The 16,880-nt window shown below is 58.3% G+C and overlaps 2 protein-coding genes across 6 annotated transcripts in view; one reads left to right on the top strand and one right to left on the bottom strand.

The window, feature by feature from the left end:
- Positions 1-15,344, top strand: part of ACAA1 (acetyl-CoA acyltransferase 1) — a 30,855-nt gene extending 15,511 nt beyond the window's left edge. The window contains exons 4-13 of one of the 4 annotated variants that reach the window (XM_055558600.1): positions 3,195-3,274; positions 3,576-3,618; positions 4,298-4,504; positions 5,282-5,380; positions 6,193-6,273; positions 7,472-7,662; positions 7,793-7,972; positions 8,263-8,318; positions 8,427-8,572; positions 14,814-15,344. In XM_055558600.1, the coding sequence (XP_055414575.1) occupies positions 3,195-3,274; positions 3,576-3,618; positions 4,298-4,504; positions 5,282-5,380; positions 6,193-6,273; positions 7,472-7,662; positions 7,793-7,972; positions 8,263-8,318; positions 8,427-8,572; positions 14,814-14,973 (1,243 nt within the window). In that variant the 3' untranslated portion in view covers positions 14,974-15,344. Of the gene's footprint in view, positions 1-3,194; positions 3,275-3,575; positions 3,619-4,297; positions 4,505-5,281; positions 5,381-6,192; positions 6,274-7,471; positions 7,663-7,792; positions 7,973-8,262; positions 8,319-8,426; positions 8,573-8,797; positions 9,114-14,813 lie in introns of those variants that run through there. The other 3 variants (XM_055558602.1, XM_055558603.1, XM_055558604.1) reach the window with 3 other exon arrangements.
- DLEC1 (DLEC1 cilia and flagella associated protein) overlaps positions 9,287-16,880 on the bottom strand; it is an 89,655-nt gene continuing 82,061 nt past the window's right edge. For both annotated transcript variants that reach the window (XM_055558596.1, XM_055558597.1), the window contains exons 25-37: positions 16,479-16,630; positions 14,657-14,775; positions 14,062-14,132; positions 13,165-13,367; positions 12,975-13,085; positions 12,754-12,879; positions 12,566-12,660; positions 12,311-12,395; positions 11,993-12,205; positions 10,780-10,941; positions 9,947-10,100; positions 9,585-9,708; positions 9,287-9,499 (exon numbers count right to left, since the gene is read on the bottom strand). In XM_055558596.1, the coding sequence (XP_055414571.1) occupies positions 9,373-9,499; positions 9,585-9,708; positions 9,947-10,100; positions 10,780-10,941; positions 11,993-12,205; positions 12,311-12,395; positions 12,566-12,660; positions 12,754-12,879; positions 12,975-13,085; positions 13,165-13,367; positions 14,062-14,132; positions 14,657-14,775; positions 16,479-16,630 (1,742 nt within the window). In that variant the 3' untranslated portion in view covers positions 9,287-9,372. The remainder of the gene's footprint in view (positions 9,500-9,584; positions 9,709-9,946; positions 10,101-10,779; positions 10,942-11,992; positions 12,206-12,310; positions 12,396-12,565; positions 12,661-12,753; positions 12,880-12,974; positions 13,086-13,164; positions 13,368-14,061; positions 14,133-14,656; positions 14,776-16,478; positions 16,631-16,880) is intronic.

The following is a 16,880-nucleotide window of genomic DNA, read 5'->3' as shown; positions in this document are numbered from 1 at the left end:
TTCAAGCACATTAAATTTACAGTACACACTATTTCTATTATCATTACACTGTGATGTATAATGAGACCATTATACAACTCACCATAATGCAGAGTCAGTGGGAGCCCTAAGCTTGTTTTCTTACAGCTAGACAGTCCCATCTGGGGGTGGTGGGAAAAGAGCGTGTTGCCTCTGTCCAGTCTACTCCACAATCTCATGTAGGTTGCTGTCACTGCAGAAAACCCTGCCTCATAAAGATTAGATGTTGGAAATGGAAGCAGGTTTTTCAGTGCTTTTGTGGAAATCTCAGGATATTCAGCCTCGATTTGAATCCAGAAAGTGTGGAGATTTGAAATTGTCTGAAACATGACTTTTAAGGCCACCATCATTTTCAGTCTAAAGCAGTCGATCCTCTTCTAGCACAGCCAAAGTCAATTTCCCTGGCTTATTCACAAATGGGTTGTGGATCCATTCCTTCCCAGTTTGGGGGTCTTTTGTGGTTGGGAAGTAATGCTCAGACTCTCTTGAAAGCTGAGATAGGTGATCATGCAACAGCTGGGAGAAGGAAGGTGCTGGCTCAGTCTGTTTCAAAATCTCTGCTAATGTTTGAAAAATCCCAATGTTCACCCATTGCCCACGTAACTCCAGTTTGGCTGTGAATGCAGCCACTTTATCTGCCAACTTGAACACAGTTGTCATTCTACCCTAAAATGACAGATTGAATTCGTTGAGTAGGTTAAGTATGTCACTCAAAGTAGGCAAGTTTTGTGGTCCACTCTCCGTCACTGAAATGTGGTGACTTTTCCTAAAAGAAATCTCTGGAGCGGCTCTTGTAATTCTGGCCAGGGATCTTGTATGTAAGACGCGTGTGCTCCGAGTCCATCTCTTCAGAGAGTTCTGTGCACAGACATGAGTTGTGGCAAGTGCTTTAATGTGGCTGATAACTGTAATCCCGTCTCAGAACACTGCTAAGTTCAGGTGACTTTTTCACATAGCCAGCATTTCCCTATGGAGGATGCGGTGTGTAGACTCACATTCAGAAGCTACCTCTTTGACTTGAGTAGAGAAACCAGAAAGCCATCCAGTCATTCATGCGTGACACAAAAAGATTCAGTTTTCCTGGTATGTAATCAAAGATTTGAATCGTTCTGCAACTGTAGTGTGGTTGGCAACAAAAGGGTACATAACATATCCGCATACACATCCTCCTAAAAAACAGACTGCACAGACAAGCACTGTTGCCTTGTAGTCTATGTACCTCGGGGAGTCATTTATCCTCTCTAACAACTGTGTTGGGCTCTCCTGGTGGCTCAGATGGTAAAGAATCCGCCTGCAATGTGGGAGACCTGGGTTCGATCCCTGGGTTGGGAAGAGTCCCCTGCAGGAGGGCATGGCAACCCACTCCAGCATTCTTGCCTGGAGAATCCCATGGACAGAGGAGCCTGGCGGGCTGCAGTCCGTGGGTTTGCAAAGAGGCAGACACGACTGAGCGACTAAGCACGGCACACAGCACAACATCCGCTGCTATTAATCTTCTCATCAGTTTGTCTAGTTATGGTGTTGTTTGAAAGAGGAACACGTGCCACCATTTAAACTGCAGCCTCTCCTGTAAAAGTTCACAACAGATGTCAGGCAGGATCAACTCTACCAGTAGGGCTTCTTAACTTTAGCTGTAAGGTTAGCCGCTACGAATGATGCTCTCAGTACAGGTCTGTTTGATGAAGTGAGTGGTAGCCTTCAGCAATTGCTTCTGTTCTTCATGTTTGAGTTTTTTCTTCGTAAAAATGCCAAAGGCTTGTCTGTCTGTCTGTACTTTTGGTTGCGCTGGATCTTCATTGTTGCACCCAGGCTTCCTCAAGTTGTGGCGAATGGGGGCTACTCTGTTGTGGAACAGGAGCTCTAGGCACATGGGCTTCAGTAGTTGTGGAGCACGGGCTTAGTTGCTCTGAGGCATGTGGAATATTGCTGGACCAGGGATCAAACCTGTGTTCCCTGCATTGTCAGGCGGATTCCTACCCACTGTACCACCAGGGAAGTCCCAAAGGCTTGTCTTTTAATGCAGGGTGCTTGGTCTCCATGTGGTGAAGCAGTTTTGAAGGTTTTTTAGCTTTGTTGGATGGCCGGTCACCACAGTTACAAAGCACGCTTGGAAAATGTGAGTCACTTGTTGTAATGAACCCATAATTTAATTAGGACTCTTGGTATTTTCTTTTAAATGCAGCTTTCTTTTTTGTCGGCAGTCTTAGGAATCTTCTGCTCTCTCATCATTGGGTCTTCCCACCTTTTAAGAAGCTCTCCAGCGACGTTTGCTTTCTACTCATTTTGGCTAGGGTTAGCTTGTGGGCTTTACGAAAACTGAGACAGGTGCATAGTGTGGGAAAGAGGCCCAGACGGAAGTGGTCAATAAAATAATGGGCGAGCCACAGGCGGACTGAAGTGTCAGATTCTGACTTAAAGCCTGCCACCAGATGCGGCTTAACTGTCGCTTGCCACTCACTGATAGGGCTCTGATATGAATCTACAGCTGATTTGTTATGGTCCGTGCGTGGTCAGACCTCTCTGCTAATGATGTGTATTTGCAGCCACTCCCCACCCTAGCCTCACTGACTCGCTCCACCTCAGATTGTCAGCCATTAGATTCTTAGAAGGCGCGCATAGCCTAGATCCCTCGCATGCTCATGCACAGAAGGGTTTGAGCTCCTATGAGAATCTAAGGCTGTGCCTGATCTGGCAGGAGGCGGAGCTCAGGCGGTAGTGCAGGCGATGGGCATGGCCACCAGCTGCCACCCGCCTCCTGCGATGCCCGATTCCTAACAGGCCAAGGACTGGTACTCACCCATGCTCTGAGGGCTGGAGACCCTGGCTCTAGGAGAAAGAGGGTTGTACAGTTTCACTTTTGAACCTTCAAAGCCAAGACAAGACCCAGCCAGCCTTCTCTTGCTTTGGGCCATGCTTGGCCTTGGTTGAGGAGAATCACTGGATGGAAGGGCATGTGCTTGTGGGGCCTGGGGCGCAAGTGCCTGCAGAGATGGGTTTGCCCAGTGTGAATCGCCTGGGGTGCGGGCAGGGCTGCCTGTTTGTTCCCCTGGTCTTTCTGTCCGACCTTCCCCCAACTCCCCCACAAAGGGGCAGTCAGGCTGGCCAGGAGCCCGGGCCTGCTTTCCCTGAGTGCTGGGCAGAGAGAGGGGGGCTGACTTTCTTGCTTCCTGTTTCAGTGACATCCCGGAGACTGTGCCTTTGTCAGCTGTCAATAGGCAGTGTTCGTCGGGGCTCCAGGCGGTGGCCAGCATCGCTGGTAAGTTGTGACTGGGTAGGCACCCGTGGCTACGACCTGGCCTTAGTCCTGGCTCCATGGGTTTGGGTCAGTAGAGTCCTTGCCTGCAGGGCAAGTAGTAATTTCTGAGAGGACCGTACCCACAGAAAGCATGGAGGAAAGCCCCCCACTGCAGCCCCCGAGCCTTTTCTGAGCACTCCTGGGTCTCCATCTCGGAGGCTGGGGCTGAGTCCCCCTTAGAGACCAGGTGGGGAAGAGGCTCCCCTGTTCCCAAGACAGATGGACTCTGGGGAAAGATGTTTATAAAATGCTTTTGTTGCAGGTGGCATCAGAAATGGGTCTTATGACATTGGCATGGCTTGTGGGTAAGAATTTCTTTCTGCAGGAGCTTATTAACCAACTTGCAACAATGAAACTAATGTTCTCTCCTGAATTCTCAGAGGCTATGAGTTCATGCTTCTCCCTCCAGCCCTTTCAGGCAGCTGGCTGCCAGTTGGTTCCTACAGATTCTGCTTAGAATCAGCCCCCAGTTCTGGCTGTTTGGGAACCGCTCACACCTCTCACCACTAGGGGAAACTGGCTTTGAAGAGCTTTCTTTTCTTGGAATCTGTCAGGCTGGAGATGTGGGCAAGCATTTGGAGAAGACACAGCACTGGGTTCCCGTCTGTGGCAACCCTTGTTGATTCGTGATGGTTGCTGAGAATGGAAAAAGCAGTTTTGGTTCCCAAAAAGCCCAGGACAGCTGCCTGCTCTAGAACTAGTTTGTTCATTTAACAGGCTGTCTGCCCCCTCGCCCTGTCCAAGGTGGAAACTTCCGCTGCCTCCTGGGCTCTGAGGGACACGGTCAGACCTGTGGTGCTTTGGTCCCTGTCAGCTGTGACTCCCTCAGCTGCAGCCCACGGAGCCCCACGTGTACTGGGTGGCACTCCAGGGAGGGGAGGCTGGGGTGGCGTCTGGTGCTGGGAGCGCAGGCCCCTTCAGGGCTTCGGCAGGCTTGAGGGGCCGGCAGCCCCAGGATACTGACCCACTCCCTCTGCCTCTCAGTTCCTCTCCAGAGCATTTCTTCATCGGAGCCCTGCTGGGCCATCTTGGAGCTCTGCCAGTTGGCACTGGCTGTACTGCCCGTGTCAGCAAACCCAGAGACGACACCTCAGGGACTTTGGTGGGGCAAAGGCCACTGACCAGGCTGTCCCTGGGCTTCTCGCGCTCTCACTGGACGATGGATGGGGGTGTGTGTGGACTGAGGAGAAGGTTGGAGCCTTCATGGGTTTGACGGGGAATTTGAGTCCCCAGCACGTGAAAGACCAAATTACAATGTTTGAGGGTTTGGGCCAGGACAGTCCCCCGTGTCACAGGTTGACTGTTCCTCAGCCTTTGCTCATGACGAGTGGCTCAGGATGTTGTAAGTGGCAGTGGGCTCTGGAGCCCGACTACCTGAATTTGGTCCCCACTGACAAGTTAACTCAGCTTCTCTGGGCCTGGCATTGCTCACAGCGCTCTTAATACTTGGGAGGATTTTTCAAATAGTGCTGGGCGCATGAAAAGCATGCAAAGTTATGTGTTACCACCCTTTGAAGCCTTATATTCTGCCACGTCCTGGAAGCCCTTTGTGACCACACTAACTCGAGGTCTCAGCCTTCCCCTCAGCTCCTGGCACCTCCTCATCCACACAAGTCAGCTTGCTCTTTGACATGTGGCTTTTAGAATATTGGTCTCTTCTCTCTTCTGGATCTGTGGCCCCTGAGGGCAGGGCCTGGGCTCCTTAGACGTGTTTTCCCCACTGTGGCCAACGCTAGGCCACTTTCCTTGGGAACTGCCGCTGGCTGACGGAGCAATTGTCTTAGGGAAGTGAGGCCCTGCCTGGGCGCGTGGACTGTGCGGTGGTCTGGGGGTCGGGGTGGAGGCGGGGCTCAGCAGCCCTGCATCCCCAGCTCTGCCTGGCTGGCCCGGGGCTCCCCGGCTATTTCCCAGCGCTTGCCGGCACCCAGCTGTCTGTGGGGAGCCTGCTAATCACCTCCTCCTCCTCAGGGTGGAATCCATGTCCCTAGCTGACAGAGGGAACCCTGGAAATATTACTTCACGCCTGGTGGAGAAGAAGAAGGCTAGAGACTGCCTGATTCCTATGGGGTGAGTACCTGCCTCAGCTCCCTGCCTGGCCTGGAGCAGGGCTTCAGGAGCTTGGATCCCCTTGTGGCCCCCCAGCCTCTGGCCTGGCTTGCTCTGAAGGGCCTCTGGGGACGGGACTTCCTGAAGCCCCCAGTGCATCTGTGCCCCTGGGTTTCCAAGCATGGCCCAGCCTATCACCCCCACCCTAAGGGGCTCAGCCACACAAGGCCTGATGGCAGCTGCACCCCAAAACCTTGGCCTCAAGTTGAGGAAGTGGGAGGCATTTGCATGCCAGCCATGCCGCTGAGGGCACTGGGCCCTGACAGGGTGGCGTCAGAGGCGCCATAGTGGCAGAGCCACTGAGCACCGCAGCCAGTGCCACCCCGGGACCGTGGGCAGCGAGTCCTGGCTCCACAGGACGCGTGAGGGGATGCATGGCTGCCTCCACAGCCGGGGACCATCTCCGAGGGAAGCCTCTCTGAGGGAAGCCTGGAAAGCCAGAAGCCTGGGCCAGAGGCCCTGCTATGGCGCTGGCCTGTGGGGGGAGGCTGCAGCTCCGGGGAGCAGAAAGCTGGGTGTGGCCTCCCATGGGGACCTGGGAGTCCTCGTCTCCTCACAGGAAAGCAGTTTCCGTTGAGGTGCAGGAGAAGCTGGCCAGGCCAGTTGGCGCCCCACCCAGGCCCTCCTGTGTGCTGGTCTCTGGTGTACACGCTTAAAGTCCCAACTACGGTGACTCCTGCCTGTGCGCCTGGTGTCACTGAGACACAGGTCTCCCCGCCCCGTCTGCAGCCCCGGGCCCCACACAGACTCAGTGTTCCCCGTCTGTGTTCTAGGATAACCTCAGAGAATGTGGCTGAGCAGTTTGGCATTTCCCGGGAGAAGCAGGATACCTTTGCACTGGCTTCCCAGGAAAAGTGAGTGCTGTCTGGGGTGAGACGCTGAAAGGGCTGGAGAAAGAGCTTTTGAGGCTGTTCTAAGTGGGCTTCCCAGGTGGCGCTAGTGGTAAAGGACCTGCCTGCCAATGCAGGAGACATGAGACACCGGTTCGATCCCTGGGTCAGAAGATCCCCTGGAGGAGAAAATGGCAACCTACTCCAGTATTCCTGCCTGGAGAATTCTATGGACAGAGGAGCCCAGCAGGCTACAGTCCATGCACTTGCAGAGTCAGACATGACTGAAGCAACTTAGCACACAGGTGGTGTCAGATGGACCCACCCTAGGCTACTGCTGGGCAGCAAGTGGTTTCTAAGCCTCTCCCCCCCAGGCAGGGAGGTGGACCAGGGATGGCGCCACCGCGCACTTAGCACTACGTCCCATTATAGTTTTACTGAGTGTCTTTCCCCCTGTAGGGGGATGTGGAGGGAGTGGTCTCCAGCCAGGTGGGCCTCTCTGAGGCAGTGATTCTTAGCCACTTGGGTTCAAACTCTCACTAGAGAGTCGGGTAAAAGCTGTGGCTTCTTCCCCTGGGAATGCCGCTGGGCCTTTGCATATGATTGCAACAATCACCCTAAAATGCCTTATGCTTTTACAGTTTAAATTCTAAGGTTCCTCCAGTAGTTTAGTGTATATCATTTTTAAAATATTTATTTGGCTGTGCTGGGTTTCAGTTGTGGTGTGTGGGATGTACTGACCAGGGATCGAACCTGGGCCCCCTGCAGTGGGAGCACGGAGTTGTAGCAGCTGGACCACAGGAAAGTCCCTGTGTCATTATAAATATGTGGAAACAGGAAACAGATGGGATTGGGCTGGCGGGAGGGAACAGAAAGTCCACGGAAGCCAGCACGAGTATTCCTGGGGCTCCAGCCTCAGGCTGGCTTAATCCCTTTTGGGTGAAGGGCTCAGAGGGGAGCCCCCTGCCCAAACCTCCCCCTTGGAGGATCTGGTAAGGCTGATGACCAGAAAGGCCTGTGACGCCCAGGCTCCCCCTCCCTGGGTAGTAGGGGGCCGCACCAGGCCCTCTCCATGCTCCCCTAGGTAAGTGTGTTCCTGCATCTAGCAGCCTGAGCTTGCACATCCATCCCAAAGGGCAGCGGGTGGGGGCGTCAGGGAGGGACCCCAGGAAGGAAAGTAACCCCATGTGAGCCTGAGCCTGGCTGTCCACGGTGCTGGCAGGGCAGCCAGAGCCCAGAGACAGGGCTGTTTCCAGGCTGAGATCGTGCCTGTCACCACCACGGTCCGTGACGACAAGGGCACAGAGCAAAGCATCACCGTGGCCCAGGACGAGGGCATCCGCCCCAACACCACCATGGAGGGCCTGGCCAAGCTGAAGCCCGCCTTTAAGGACGGGGGCTCTACCACGGCTGGTGAGACGGGGCTGCTCCACGCTGGGTGTTCTCCTCTGGGTGCTGGAGCCACCAGGCAGGGTGGATGGGGAAGGTGTGGACCACCTCAACATGGCCCCCAGGGCCCCCTAACCCTGTGCTTTGCCTCCAGGAAACTCTAGCCAGGTGAGTGATGGGGCTGCTGCCATCCTGCTGGCCAGGAGGTCCAAGGCAGAAGAGTTGGGCCTTCCCATCCTTGGGGTCCTGAGGTCCTATGCAGTGGTTGGGGTTCCACCTGACATCATGGGCATTGGTCCTGCCTACGCCATCCCTGTGGCTTTGCAGAAAGCAGGTAAGATGGCTCCTTCAACCCCGAGATTGGGATCCAACGCCTGCTTCTCGTGCTGTTGCTGCCTGAGGCAGATGGGGGACAGGAGCCTGGTGGTCCTGTGGGTGCTGCAGAGTGAAGAGGGGTGAAGACCAGCACCCTGACCCCCAGCCAGGCTCCACGTACCCATCTTGAAGAAAGGCAGGCATAGCAGGCAGCCTACAGGCCATGGATGGGGCAGGGCCCCTGGGGAGACGGAGGATCCCACTAAGGGGGCCACTGGGTCAGCTCAGGTCTTTCCCCCGGGCCTGCAGGGCTGACCGTGGATGATGTGGACATCTTTGAGATCAACGAGGCCTTTGCCAGTCAGGTGAGCCTTTGTTTTGCAGTGTGGCCTGGGGCCCCCAGTTGGAGCCAGGGGGCGAAGGGCAAAGGGGACCAGAGAGGGGTCCACAGCTGATGCTCCACCTCCCCCCAGGCTGTGTACTGCGTGGAGAAGCTGAAACTCCCCCTTGAGAAGGTGAACCCTCTGGGGGGTGCAGTGGCCTTGGGCCACCCGCTGGGCTGCACGGGGGCTCGACAGGTCATCACGCTGCTCAACGAGCTGAAGCGCCGCGGGAAGAGGTGAGGCTGGCCCCGTGGGGGCGTCAGGGGGAGGTGTACGTACCCCCACATGCTCCAAGCTGAGGAGACAGGGGATCCTGGCCTGCAGTAGGCATCTGTCACCCTTTGTGCGCGCCTGGGGGGCAGGCTGGGGCCCACACACCCTGAGGTCTGGCGTCCTCTCAGCCTTCCCGGCGAGAGCTTGGCGGCCGAGCCTCCACCCCACCTGTGTGTCTCCTTCCCCAGGGCCTACGGGGTGGTGTCCATGTGCATGGGGACTGGCATGGGAGCCGCCGCTGTCTTTGAATACCCTGGAAACTGATGGCGGCCCAGGGCAGAGCTGCAGCTCCCGCAGCAGTGCCACAACACAGGAGGGATGGCAAGTCACGACACCTGAGCTGATGTGAGCACACACAACATGAACAGATGCCCCAGCACAGGAGCGGTGCGGAGACAGGCCCCTCTGGCTAAGACACACCCAGCCCACAAGGCCGCTGTGTGGTCCCTGGGGGCAGATGCTGTGGATGGGGAGTGCCGCAGACACAGTAAACGCGCGGTCTTACCTCGGTGCCTGTGGTTCTTCCGCGGGGCCAGTTCTCACTAGGCTGGTCCTGCCTCTGCTCCATCTGAACACGAAGTGCCCTGGTCTCCGCCCGGCAGACCCACCCTCGGATGAGCCTTGAGGACAAGGCGCAGGCCTGGAGGGGTCCCTCCATCCCAGGAGCTGTTCAGAGGTCCCCCAGCAGAGGCCCATGCCCAGTAAACCGCTCCAGAGCTCCGGGCCATGTTTATTTCCAGGACTGGGGGCTGAGGGCAGAGCCTCAGAGCTGGTGCTGGGGTGAAGCATGTCTCTCGTCATACGAGCCGCGGCCCCGGAGCCGCAGGGTGCACGGCTTCTCCCCGAGCACGCCTTCCACCACCAGCGTGGACTCGTACAGCTCACAGCTCCTGTGGGAAGCCGGGGCTCAAATCAGGAGGGGTGCTGGCCCAGGGCTCTGGGGGGCAGCGCCAGCCAGGCTGTGGGGGGTCATACCTGGCGGTGAAGGAAACCTGGAGGGTGACAGAGGTGGGGGGTGCGTTGACCGGTCGTGCCTCCAGCAGCCCACTGCTTGGGGACACCTTGAAGGCCACGGGGTCCCTGTCTGGCTCCTGCTGGCCTGCAGGATGGGGAGGACGCGCAGGCAGCTCCACGCACCGCCTGCGGCACTGACCCCCGCCTCCTGGTGCTTCTGCTGCTGCCCACCACCGGGGGGGGGGGGGGGGGGGAGCACTTCTGATGGGGGAAGTGGCCGTCAGCGCAGCAACTCCCAGGGGGTCTGGCCCATCAGCACAGGGCCACAGGCCCCTTCCTGGGGGTCTCAGTCTAGCAGAGTTGGGGAGGAGGGCCTAACACACCTGTCAGCACGGCCCAGTAGCTTCGGCAGCCACTCAGGTTCATAAGGTAGACCTCCCGGGCCCGGCCCCGGTTCACGAAGCAGGGGCCGAAGTCCACCCAGCTGGTGGAGAGCTGCAGCTCAGGCACGGCCACCACGGCCCGCAGGGGCACCACCTGGGGACAGAGCCGGCCACCCAGGGTAGCAGCAGGGACGCGAGACCCTGCCAGCCCTCCGCCCAGCAGCTTCTGAGGAGCCTACAGGCAGCACCGCCACTGGGGGGTTCCAGCAGGAAAGCGGCCAGGGAGGCGCCGTCTGCTCCCTCCTCCCCTGATCCAGCGCTGTGGTTTCCACTCCCTGCCCGGGTCACCTCACTGCCTACCCGCCCCCCTTATCCAGCCTTCTGCTTGCTCCTCCTGGGCTCTGGGCCCTCTCACCTTTCCCCCTGGCCTCTCTCCTCAGAAGCTTGCGGGGCTGGAGTGTGGAGCTTGTCACAGCCCACCTAACAAGGCCTATGGCTTTCTCACCTGGTGCACACACAGTCCCAGACAAGCCCCAGAGGCATCCCTCAGCTGCTCACTTCAGTATCGTCAGGCCTTTCCCTTGGCCTGGTCCCCTGCTTTCTCCATTAAACAATGTGCAGGCTTCACGTGCCGCCTCTTCCTCCAGGAAGCCTTCCCTGATTTTCCACCCTCCAGCACCCCACCTGGCTCTGAGCTCCCGAGGCCAGTAAGGATGGAGATGACCCCATCTCTCCACGTGCCAGACGATCGGGGTCAGTCCTCTGCTGACTCCACCTGAGCAGAGCTCAGCCCGGTACCCCTCTTTAACACGTGAGCCAGGCCGGGGACTCACCTGTGAGGTCTGGTTGCTGTATTCTAGCAGCAGGTTCTGTGTGAACACCATCTGCTTCTCTCCACTTGGGCTCTGCTGAATGTCCACTCCGGGCAGCATCTGGTCAGCCGGGAGCTTCTGATAGGAGAGCAGCTCCAGGGAGAGCGAGAAGGACACGTTCACCTGAGCAGATTGTGGGCAAGCCATCACCTCAGGCTGCTGGAGGCGGGCAGCAGCTTGCCCACCTGGGGCTCCACCCTTCCCTCCTGCAGGCCCGGCCTGGTCCCCTCTCAGCCTGTGACCCAGCATGGCCTGCAGGCCCTGCTCCATGCCCAGCAGCTGTCAGGAGCTGAGGGGCCAAAGGAATGGAGCTGTCCTCCCTTCGGGTGACCAGGGCTGTGTGCAAGCCCACAGGCCCAGGGCAGGCCTGTGTCTGTCCTGAGGGCAGTGAGGGGCCCGAGCTGAGTTTCCAGCCTGGGACACGAAGTCAGCTTAGCCTTGCTCAGGGGTCACCCTGGTGGCTGTGGGGAGAGGGCTGAGGTATCACTGAGGCCTCACGGGAAGGGCCTTGGACACGTGGCTCCCAAACCTAGGTCTGTGGACCTAGCTCCACAAGTCTACTCCCTGGCCTTCTTCTCATCTCTGGAGGGGGTCCTGGGAACAGTGTGCCTTATGTTTATGGAAAAACAGTGATGAAACCCTGCAAGAGGGCAGGTGAGCGGGGAGGGTCTGTGCCACGTGGTGCTCTCAGGACCAGGACGCGGGCAGAGGAGATGGCAGACTGGTGCATCCAGGGCTCCTGAGTGTGTGATCCGATAGGTCTGGGCATATCTACGTGTGGAGACCCCTGTGCAGAAGGTGTGCTGGATGGTGGGGGTGTGTGGGATGGTGTATATGTGCTGGATGGTGTGTGTGTGACAGTGGGTGTGGGATGGTGGGGTGTGGGTGTGAGACGGGGGCGGGGGGCGGGGGGTGGGACAGTGGGTGTGGGTGTGTGTGCGCGCGTGCGCTGGAGGGAGTCTTGTCTGTCTGGGGAGTTGGCCCCTGAGTGCATAGGGCGTGGCGGGGCCTGGATACTACCGATGTCTGTGTCTGAGTGCAGCCCTGTGGGGTACTCTGTGGCCGTGCTGTCTGTACATACACATGTGGGAACGTGAGAGGAAGGTGACCCCCAGCCCAGGAGTGTGCCCCCCCCCCCCGCCCCCAGGCAGGGACTGCAGATGCTGCCACTGACCAGCATGTTCTCCTGTGGGTGGAGCACCAGCTGCTTGCCCCTCGCTGCCATCTCTTCCTCACCCTCCCGCTTCCAGCTGAGGGCCCGGTGGCTGCGGCTCGCCCCCTCTTGAGAAACGGAGAAGGGCTTGGAGACCAGGAGCCAGAAGTAGTGAGGGATTTCCGTGGTGTTGGTCAGCTTCAGGTGGCGGGTGGTCACCAGCTCACTCAGCACCTGGCAGCCGCAGGAAGGGGGCACTCAGACTGTGAGGCTCTGCCCCCAGAGGGCTGGTGGGGGGCACCCGGGTGACGCGGGAGGGCAGGGTGGCCGCACACTCACCCCGGCGCAGGGCTGCTCGGGGATGAGGTCGCTGGCCTGCTGCCAGAACACCATGCTGCCACCGTAGTCCCACTCCACGCTCAGCCTGCCGGCGACAGCCCGCGATGGGCCTCCGGGCCTCACCTGCCCCTGGCCGGCCCCGCCCTCCCGTGCCCACCCTCTTGTTCCCAAGGCCCAGGCTGGTCCCCAGCAGCGCCCAAGGAGGCTGCTCCCCACCAGGGGCAGGAGGCGGGCCAGGCGGCCCTGCGGACTCACTGTGCCGGCCTGACGTAGCCGTGCAGGTCCAGCCTCATGGGTCCCACAGCAAAGTCCTGCAGGCGGCGCCTCCGGCCGGGAAGCTCCCTCTCCACCTACCAAGCCCAGGCCCCATCACTGGAGTCCTGAGGGGTGGGGTGAGATGGGGTGGGGTGGGGGGAAGCCCTCCCCAGGCCCAGAGCGCTCACCTCATCGTCCAAGCTCAAGAAGCCCAGGGCATAGCCAACACACTCCACCTTGTGCAGGACGCCGGGGCCCAGCACCACGGGTGTGAAGGAGATGTGGATGGTGCTGCTGCCCCCCGCAGGGACCACCTGGCAGACACAGCAGCCTCAGCGCTGGACAACCGCCCCCCTCCCCAGCCTTGCTCGGGGGACGCTCCCCGAAGCTCCCAGCCCCACCCACTCACCACCTGCTTGGGGCTGATGGAGAACAGGTGGTCAGAGGGCACCCCCTCGTGCCCTTGCAGGATGACCGAGATGATCTTCTGGGGGGCGCCAGCACTGGAGCTGCCCTCGGCCTATGGTCAAGGGAGTCACTGAGGCTCAGCTTGAGACCCGCTGACCTGGCCCAGCAGCCCACCCGCCACCCCTGCTCACAGATGGGGTGGCTTCACGGCTGGACTCAGACTCGGAGGGACTTGGGGACCAGAAGGAGCCGCTGCTCTCCGGGGTCTCGGGGTACAGGAGGTCGTTCCCAGCGTGGTCACGTAGTGGGAAGGGCGGCCCATAGAACACCAGCAGCTCCAGCAGCCGGTCCTCCCTGTCCTCTGGAGTGTAGGTCTCCCAGTCCAGGCGGATGTCTGGGGCAGATGCAGGGGAAAGGGGTGAGGAGTAAGGAAAGAGCAGATGACTCCTGCCTGGGCCTCACTCCCTGCAGGCCCCAGGGGCCACCAGTTCTCCCAGACAGACTGGTGGGGGCCTCGTTTCCTAATGTCACTTCCAGGCAATTCTTGTTTCAAGTCTACAGGCTTATGCCGTCGGCTCCATCACCCCTTGTCCTCCGGGTCCCAAGACCGGCTTTCATGTCCAAATGCACAAATCCAGGCCTCCCTGTGCTCTCCCTACAGCCGCTTTTTCTTCTGGCCTATTTGCTGACTTCCCAGCTCCTCCCACCCATGCAGCCCCTGCCTTCTCCCCCTCCATCCTTTAGCTCCCAGCGAGCGGCACAGGGGCTGCTGGCTGAAAGGAAAAGGTGTCCTCTGCAAGTTCTGTCCAACACCAAGTGAATGTGGCCAGGGCAGGCGTCTGGCCCAGGCACAGTGGAAGACACCAGGTCCCACAGGCAAAGGCAAGTCCTAGCCTCAAGGTGGAAGTGGCTCTGACGACCCCTGACCGGCTTGGCCACTCCCCCTTAGCCCTTGAGGTCCTCTCTCCGTACCTCAGGCCCACTGGACCCCAGGGTCCAGGCTGTGGGCCATTAGCTGCCCTCCCATCTTGGCCCCCACCTGGCACAGCCTGTAGCAAGAGCCCCAATTTCTCTCATGAGTGTCTCACCACAGGGGCTGGAATTATTCAGGCGAAGGATCCGGGTGACTGGGTCTCCTCCAGAGACCTGGGTGCCGAACCTGGAGGCAGGGGACCAGGATCAGCGCACACCTCGCAGGCCGATTCACCTCAGAGAGGAGGGCCGGGGCTTGGGCAGGGAGGAGGCTCACCCTGTCTTCACCCTGGAGTCACAGAGCCCCAGGGCTGGAGGCCCACCCCAACACGACCCCCCAGTGAACCGTGACCCAGGGCTGCTCACTGGCCCAGTCACAGCTCCTCAGTGAACTGTGACCCAGGGCTGCTCACTGGCCCAGTCACCCGCCTTCCCACTCTCCAACCGCCCTGACCAACCACAGAAACCCCAGTGAGGGGCCCCGAGCGTGGCCCTGACGTCGGGCAACACCGACTGCTCACTCCTGTCCTCCCAGAGCCCTCTGAGATGTGCAGATCACGGCCATGCCCCAGAGGCCTCTCTCCTTTGGGGCAGCCCTGGCCGGGGGCTTTCGAGCTGGGTGGCACTGGGCCAGCTGGGCAGCAATGAGTCGGTGTGGACAGCCGGGATGGAGGCGGGGCTAGCGGAGGGGCGGTGGGGAAGGAGAGGTACCTGATGATGGGCTCCCTCTGGGTCTGGTCAGTGGTGTAGTAGGTGGTCCTCTGGGAGCTGATGGGGCAGCCCACCACCGCCATGTGCACCGGGATGACTGCGGGAGGCAGGCCTCCCACCTGCAGACGCACACCAATCCTCTGTCCCTCATCCCCAGCTGCTGCCGCATCCCCAGGGCACCTCATCTCCTCCAGCCAGCCAGCCCAGGATCTGCACTCGGGACCACTGTCTCCCACCCTCATGGCCTTTGGCCTCTTATGGCCCTTTGGATGAAATTTCTTCATCTTTTAAATGGAAATAATTACTTTCTCTGCTAATCAAAATCACTTATTTTTAAAAATTTAACATAGACTGTATTTCACCCATAATCCTATCCCACCCCACAGCATGACTCGCTGTATTTCAGTTAGAACTGTCTAGACTTGTGTGCATAAAACACACATAAATGAGGGGCATTGTGGGCATGCTTTCGTTTTGGTAATCTTTTTTTCTTTTAACCACATACAATAATTTTACTAATGAAGGTTTACGGCATTGTTTAACTGGCTGTGGGAATCCCAGAGTATGGATGTAGCCTAACGTTTTATCTGATCTTCTCCTGGTGGACACATGTCTACACTGTCTCCTTTCTTCCCCCTCTATTATAAACAATGCTGAGAAGAAAAAGAAGCCTGGTATGAAACTTGTTTGTTCGTGTATCCACTTCTTTCCTTGGGGCGACTTTAAATGTGCGTCCCCAGCGCCCTGCACAAGTGCTTCTGAAGGGCACACATTTCCCAGCAGCCCCCCTTGCCCATGGGCACCCTTCCCTGCACCTCCATTGACAATTTTAAACCTTGCTCATCTCACAAAACCAGTATTTCAGGGTGCCTTTCATTCTCACTTCTTTTTTCTTGGCCACGTCATACAGCTTGTGGATCTTAGTTCCCAGACCAGGGACTGAACTCGGGCCCCCTGCCATGGAAATGCCAAGTCCTAACCACGGGACCACCAGGGTCTTCCCCTTTAGCAGTGCTGATGAAGTACTTTTCATGTTCACTGGCCATCTCTAGCTGTCATTCTTGAACTGCCTATTATGACCCTTTGTCCCTTGAGATGCTTGTGCCACCCCCTCTTATTGTTAAGAACCCTTTGTATATTAAGGTGATCACCACTTGGTCATTGGATAGAGCACAATTTAAAGCAAATAACTACCATAACTCACCCGTCCAATTTACTAAACAGTTCAAGAAAATCTGTGCAATAATTAAATGACATAGGACTTGGAGCATGTTTCACCCCTTCATCCTAAACTAGGAGCTCCCTACTGGGGTGGTCTGCTGTGTTATTCACCCCTGTACCCCCACAGTCCAGGGGACCACACAGGAACCTGTACATATAAGGTCTCAGTTCATGCTGAATGATGGAGTCAATGAATGGGCTGACAGGGAATGAATGACGGCCTCACCAAGGCCTGGGTGAGGCTGTGACTCTGGGAGGCCATGCCATTTCCATGCTTACTGCCCACTCTGGATCTCAGATTCTGGCCAGGGCAGGCAGCCCATCTGACTCCTCAGCCCTCCTAAGTATGGTCCCAGCCTCAGGGGGACCTCATGGGCAAAGATGTTGGTGCTTCTCCTGCTCACGGGACCCCTCCTGCAGGAATCCCAGGGCTGCTCCCCAGCGCAAAGGCCCATCCCGAGCTCAGCGGGCATCACCTTTCTACTTGGTGAGACCTGTGAGGCTGAGGGCTGGGTGTTGGAGGAGAGTGAGCCTGCAGGTGGGGGCCAGGGTGGGGTCCCTGTGCCCCAGGCCGCCCGCCCGCCTGCCCGCCCACGCTTACCGTGCAGATGAGACTATCCCAGTACTCCCCCCACATGTTCGCACAGGCAGTGAGGTCGATGCTGAGCTTCTGGTGGGCGCCCAGCACGCCCCGGGAGAGGTGGGGGAAGAAGGCTGCTCCTTTCCCGTGGGAGAGCATACTTTCCATAAACTCTGCAGTGAGACCCAGGAATGGGGATGCAGCCCCCCCGGGGAGGAAAGAGGTCCCAACCCTCAAGTGTCAGCAAAGCACCGAACCAGACAAGCCACCCTGCAGTCTCTCCCTGGTCCGCCTAAAGAGACTCTCCTCCTGCAAGCCTGGGGTCCAGGGTCCAGCTCTCTCACCCGCCACGAGGCCAAGTGGGAGCCCTCACTCCTAAGCCACCAGCCACCACCCATCCCAAATCAAAGCCAGACCCTGTGC

Source organism: Bubalus kerabau, chromosome 20 (genome assembly GCF_029407905.1).
Source record: "Bubalus kerabau isolate K-KA32 ecotype Philippines breed swamp buffalo chromosome 20, PCC_UOA_SB_1v2, whole genome shotgun sequence".
NCBI lineage: Eukaryota > Metazoa > Chordata > Mammalia > Artiodactyla > Bovidae > Bubalus > Bubalus kerabau.
Note: the sequence above shows the minus strand (reverse complement) of the source record. Positions and strands in the feature narration are given on the sequence as shown.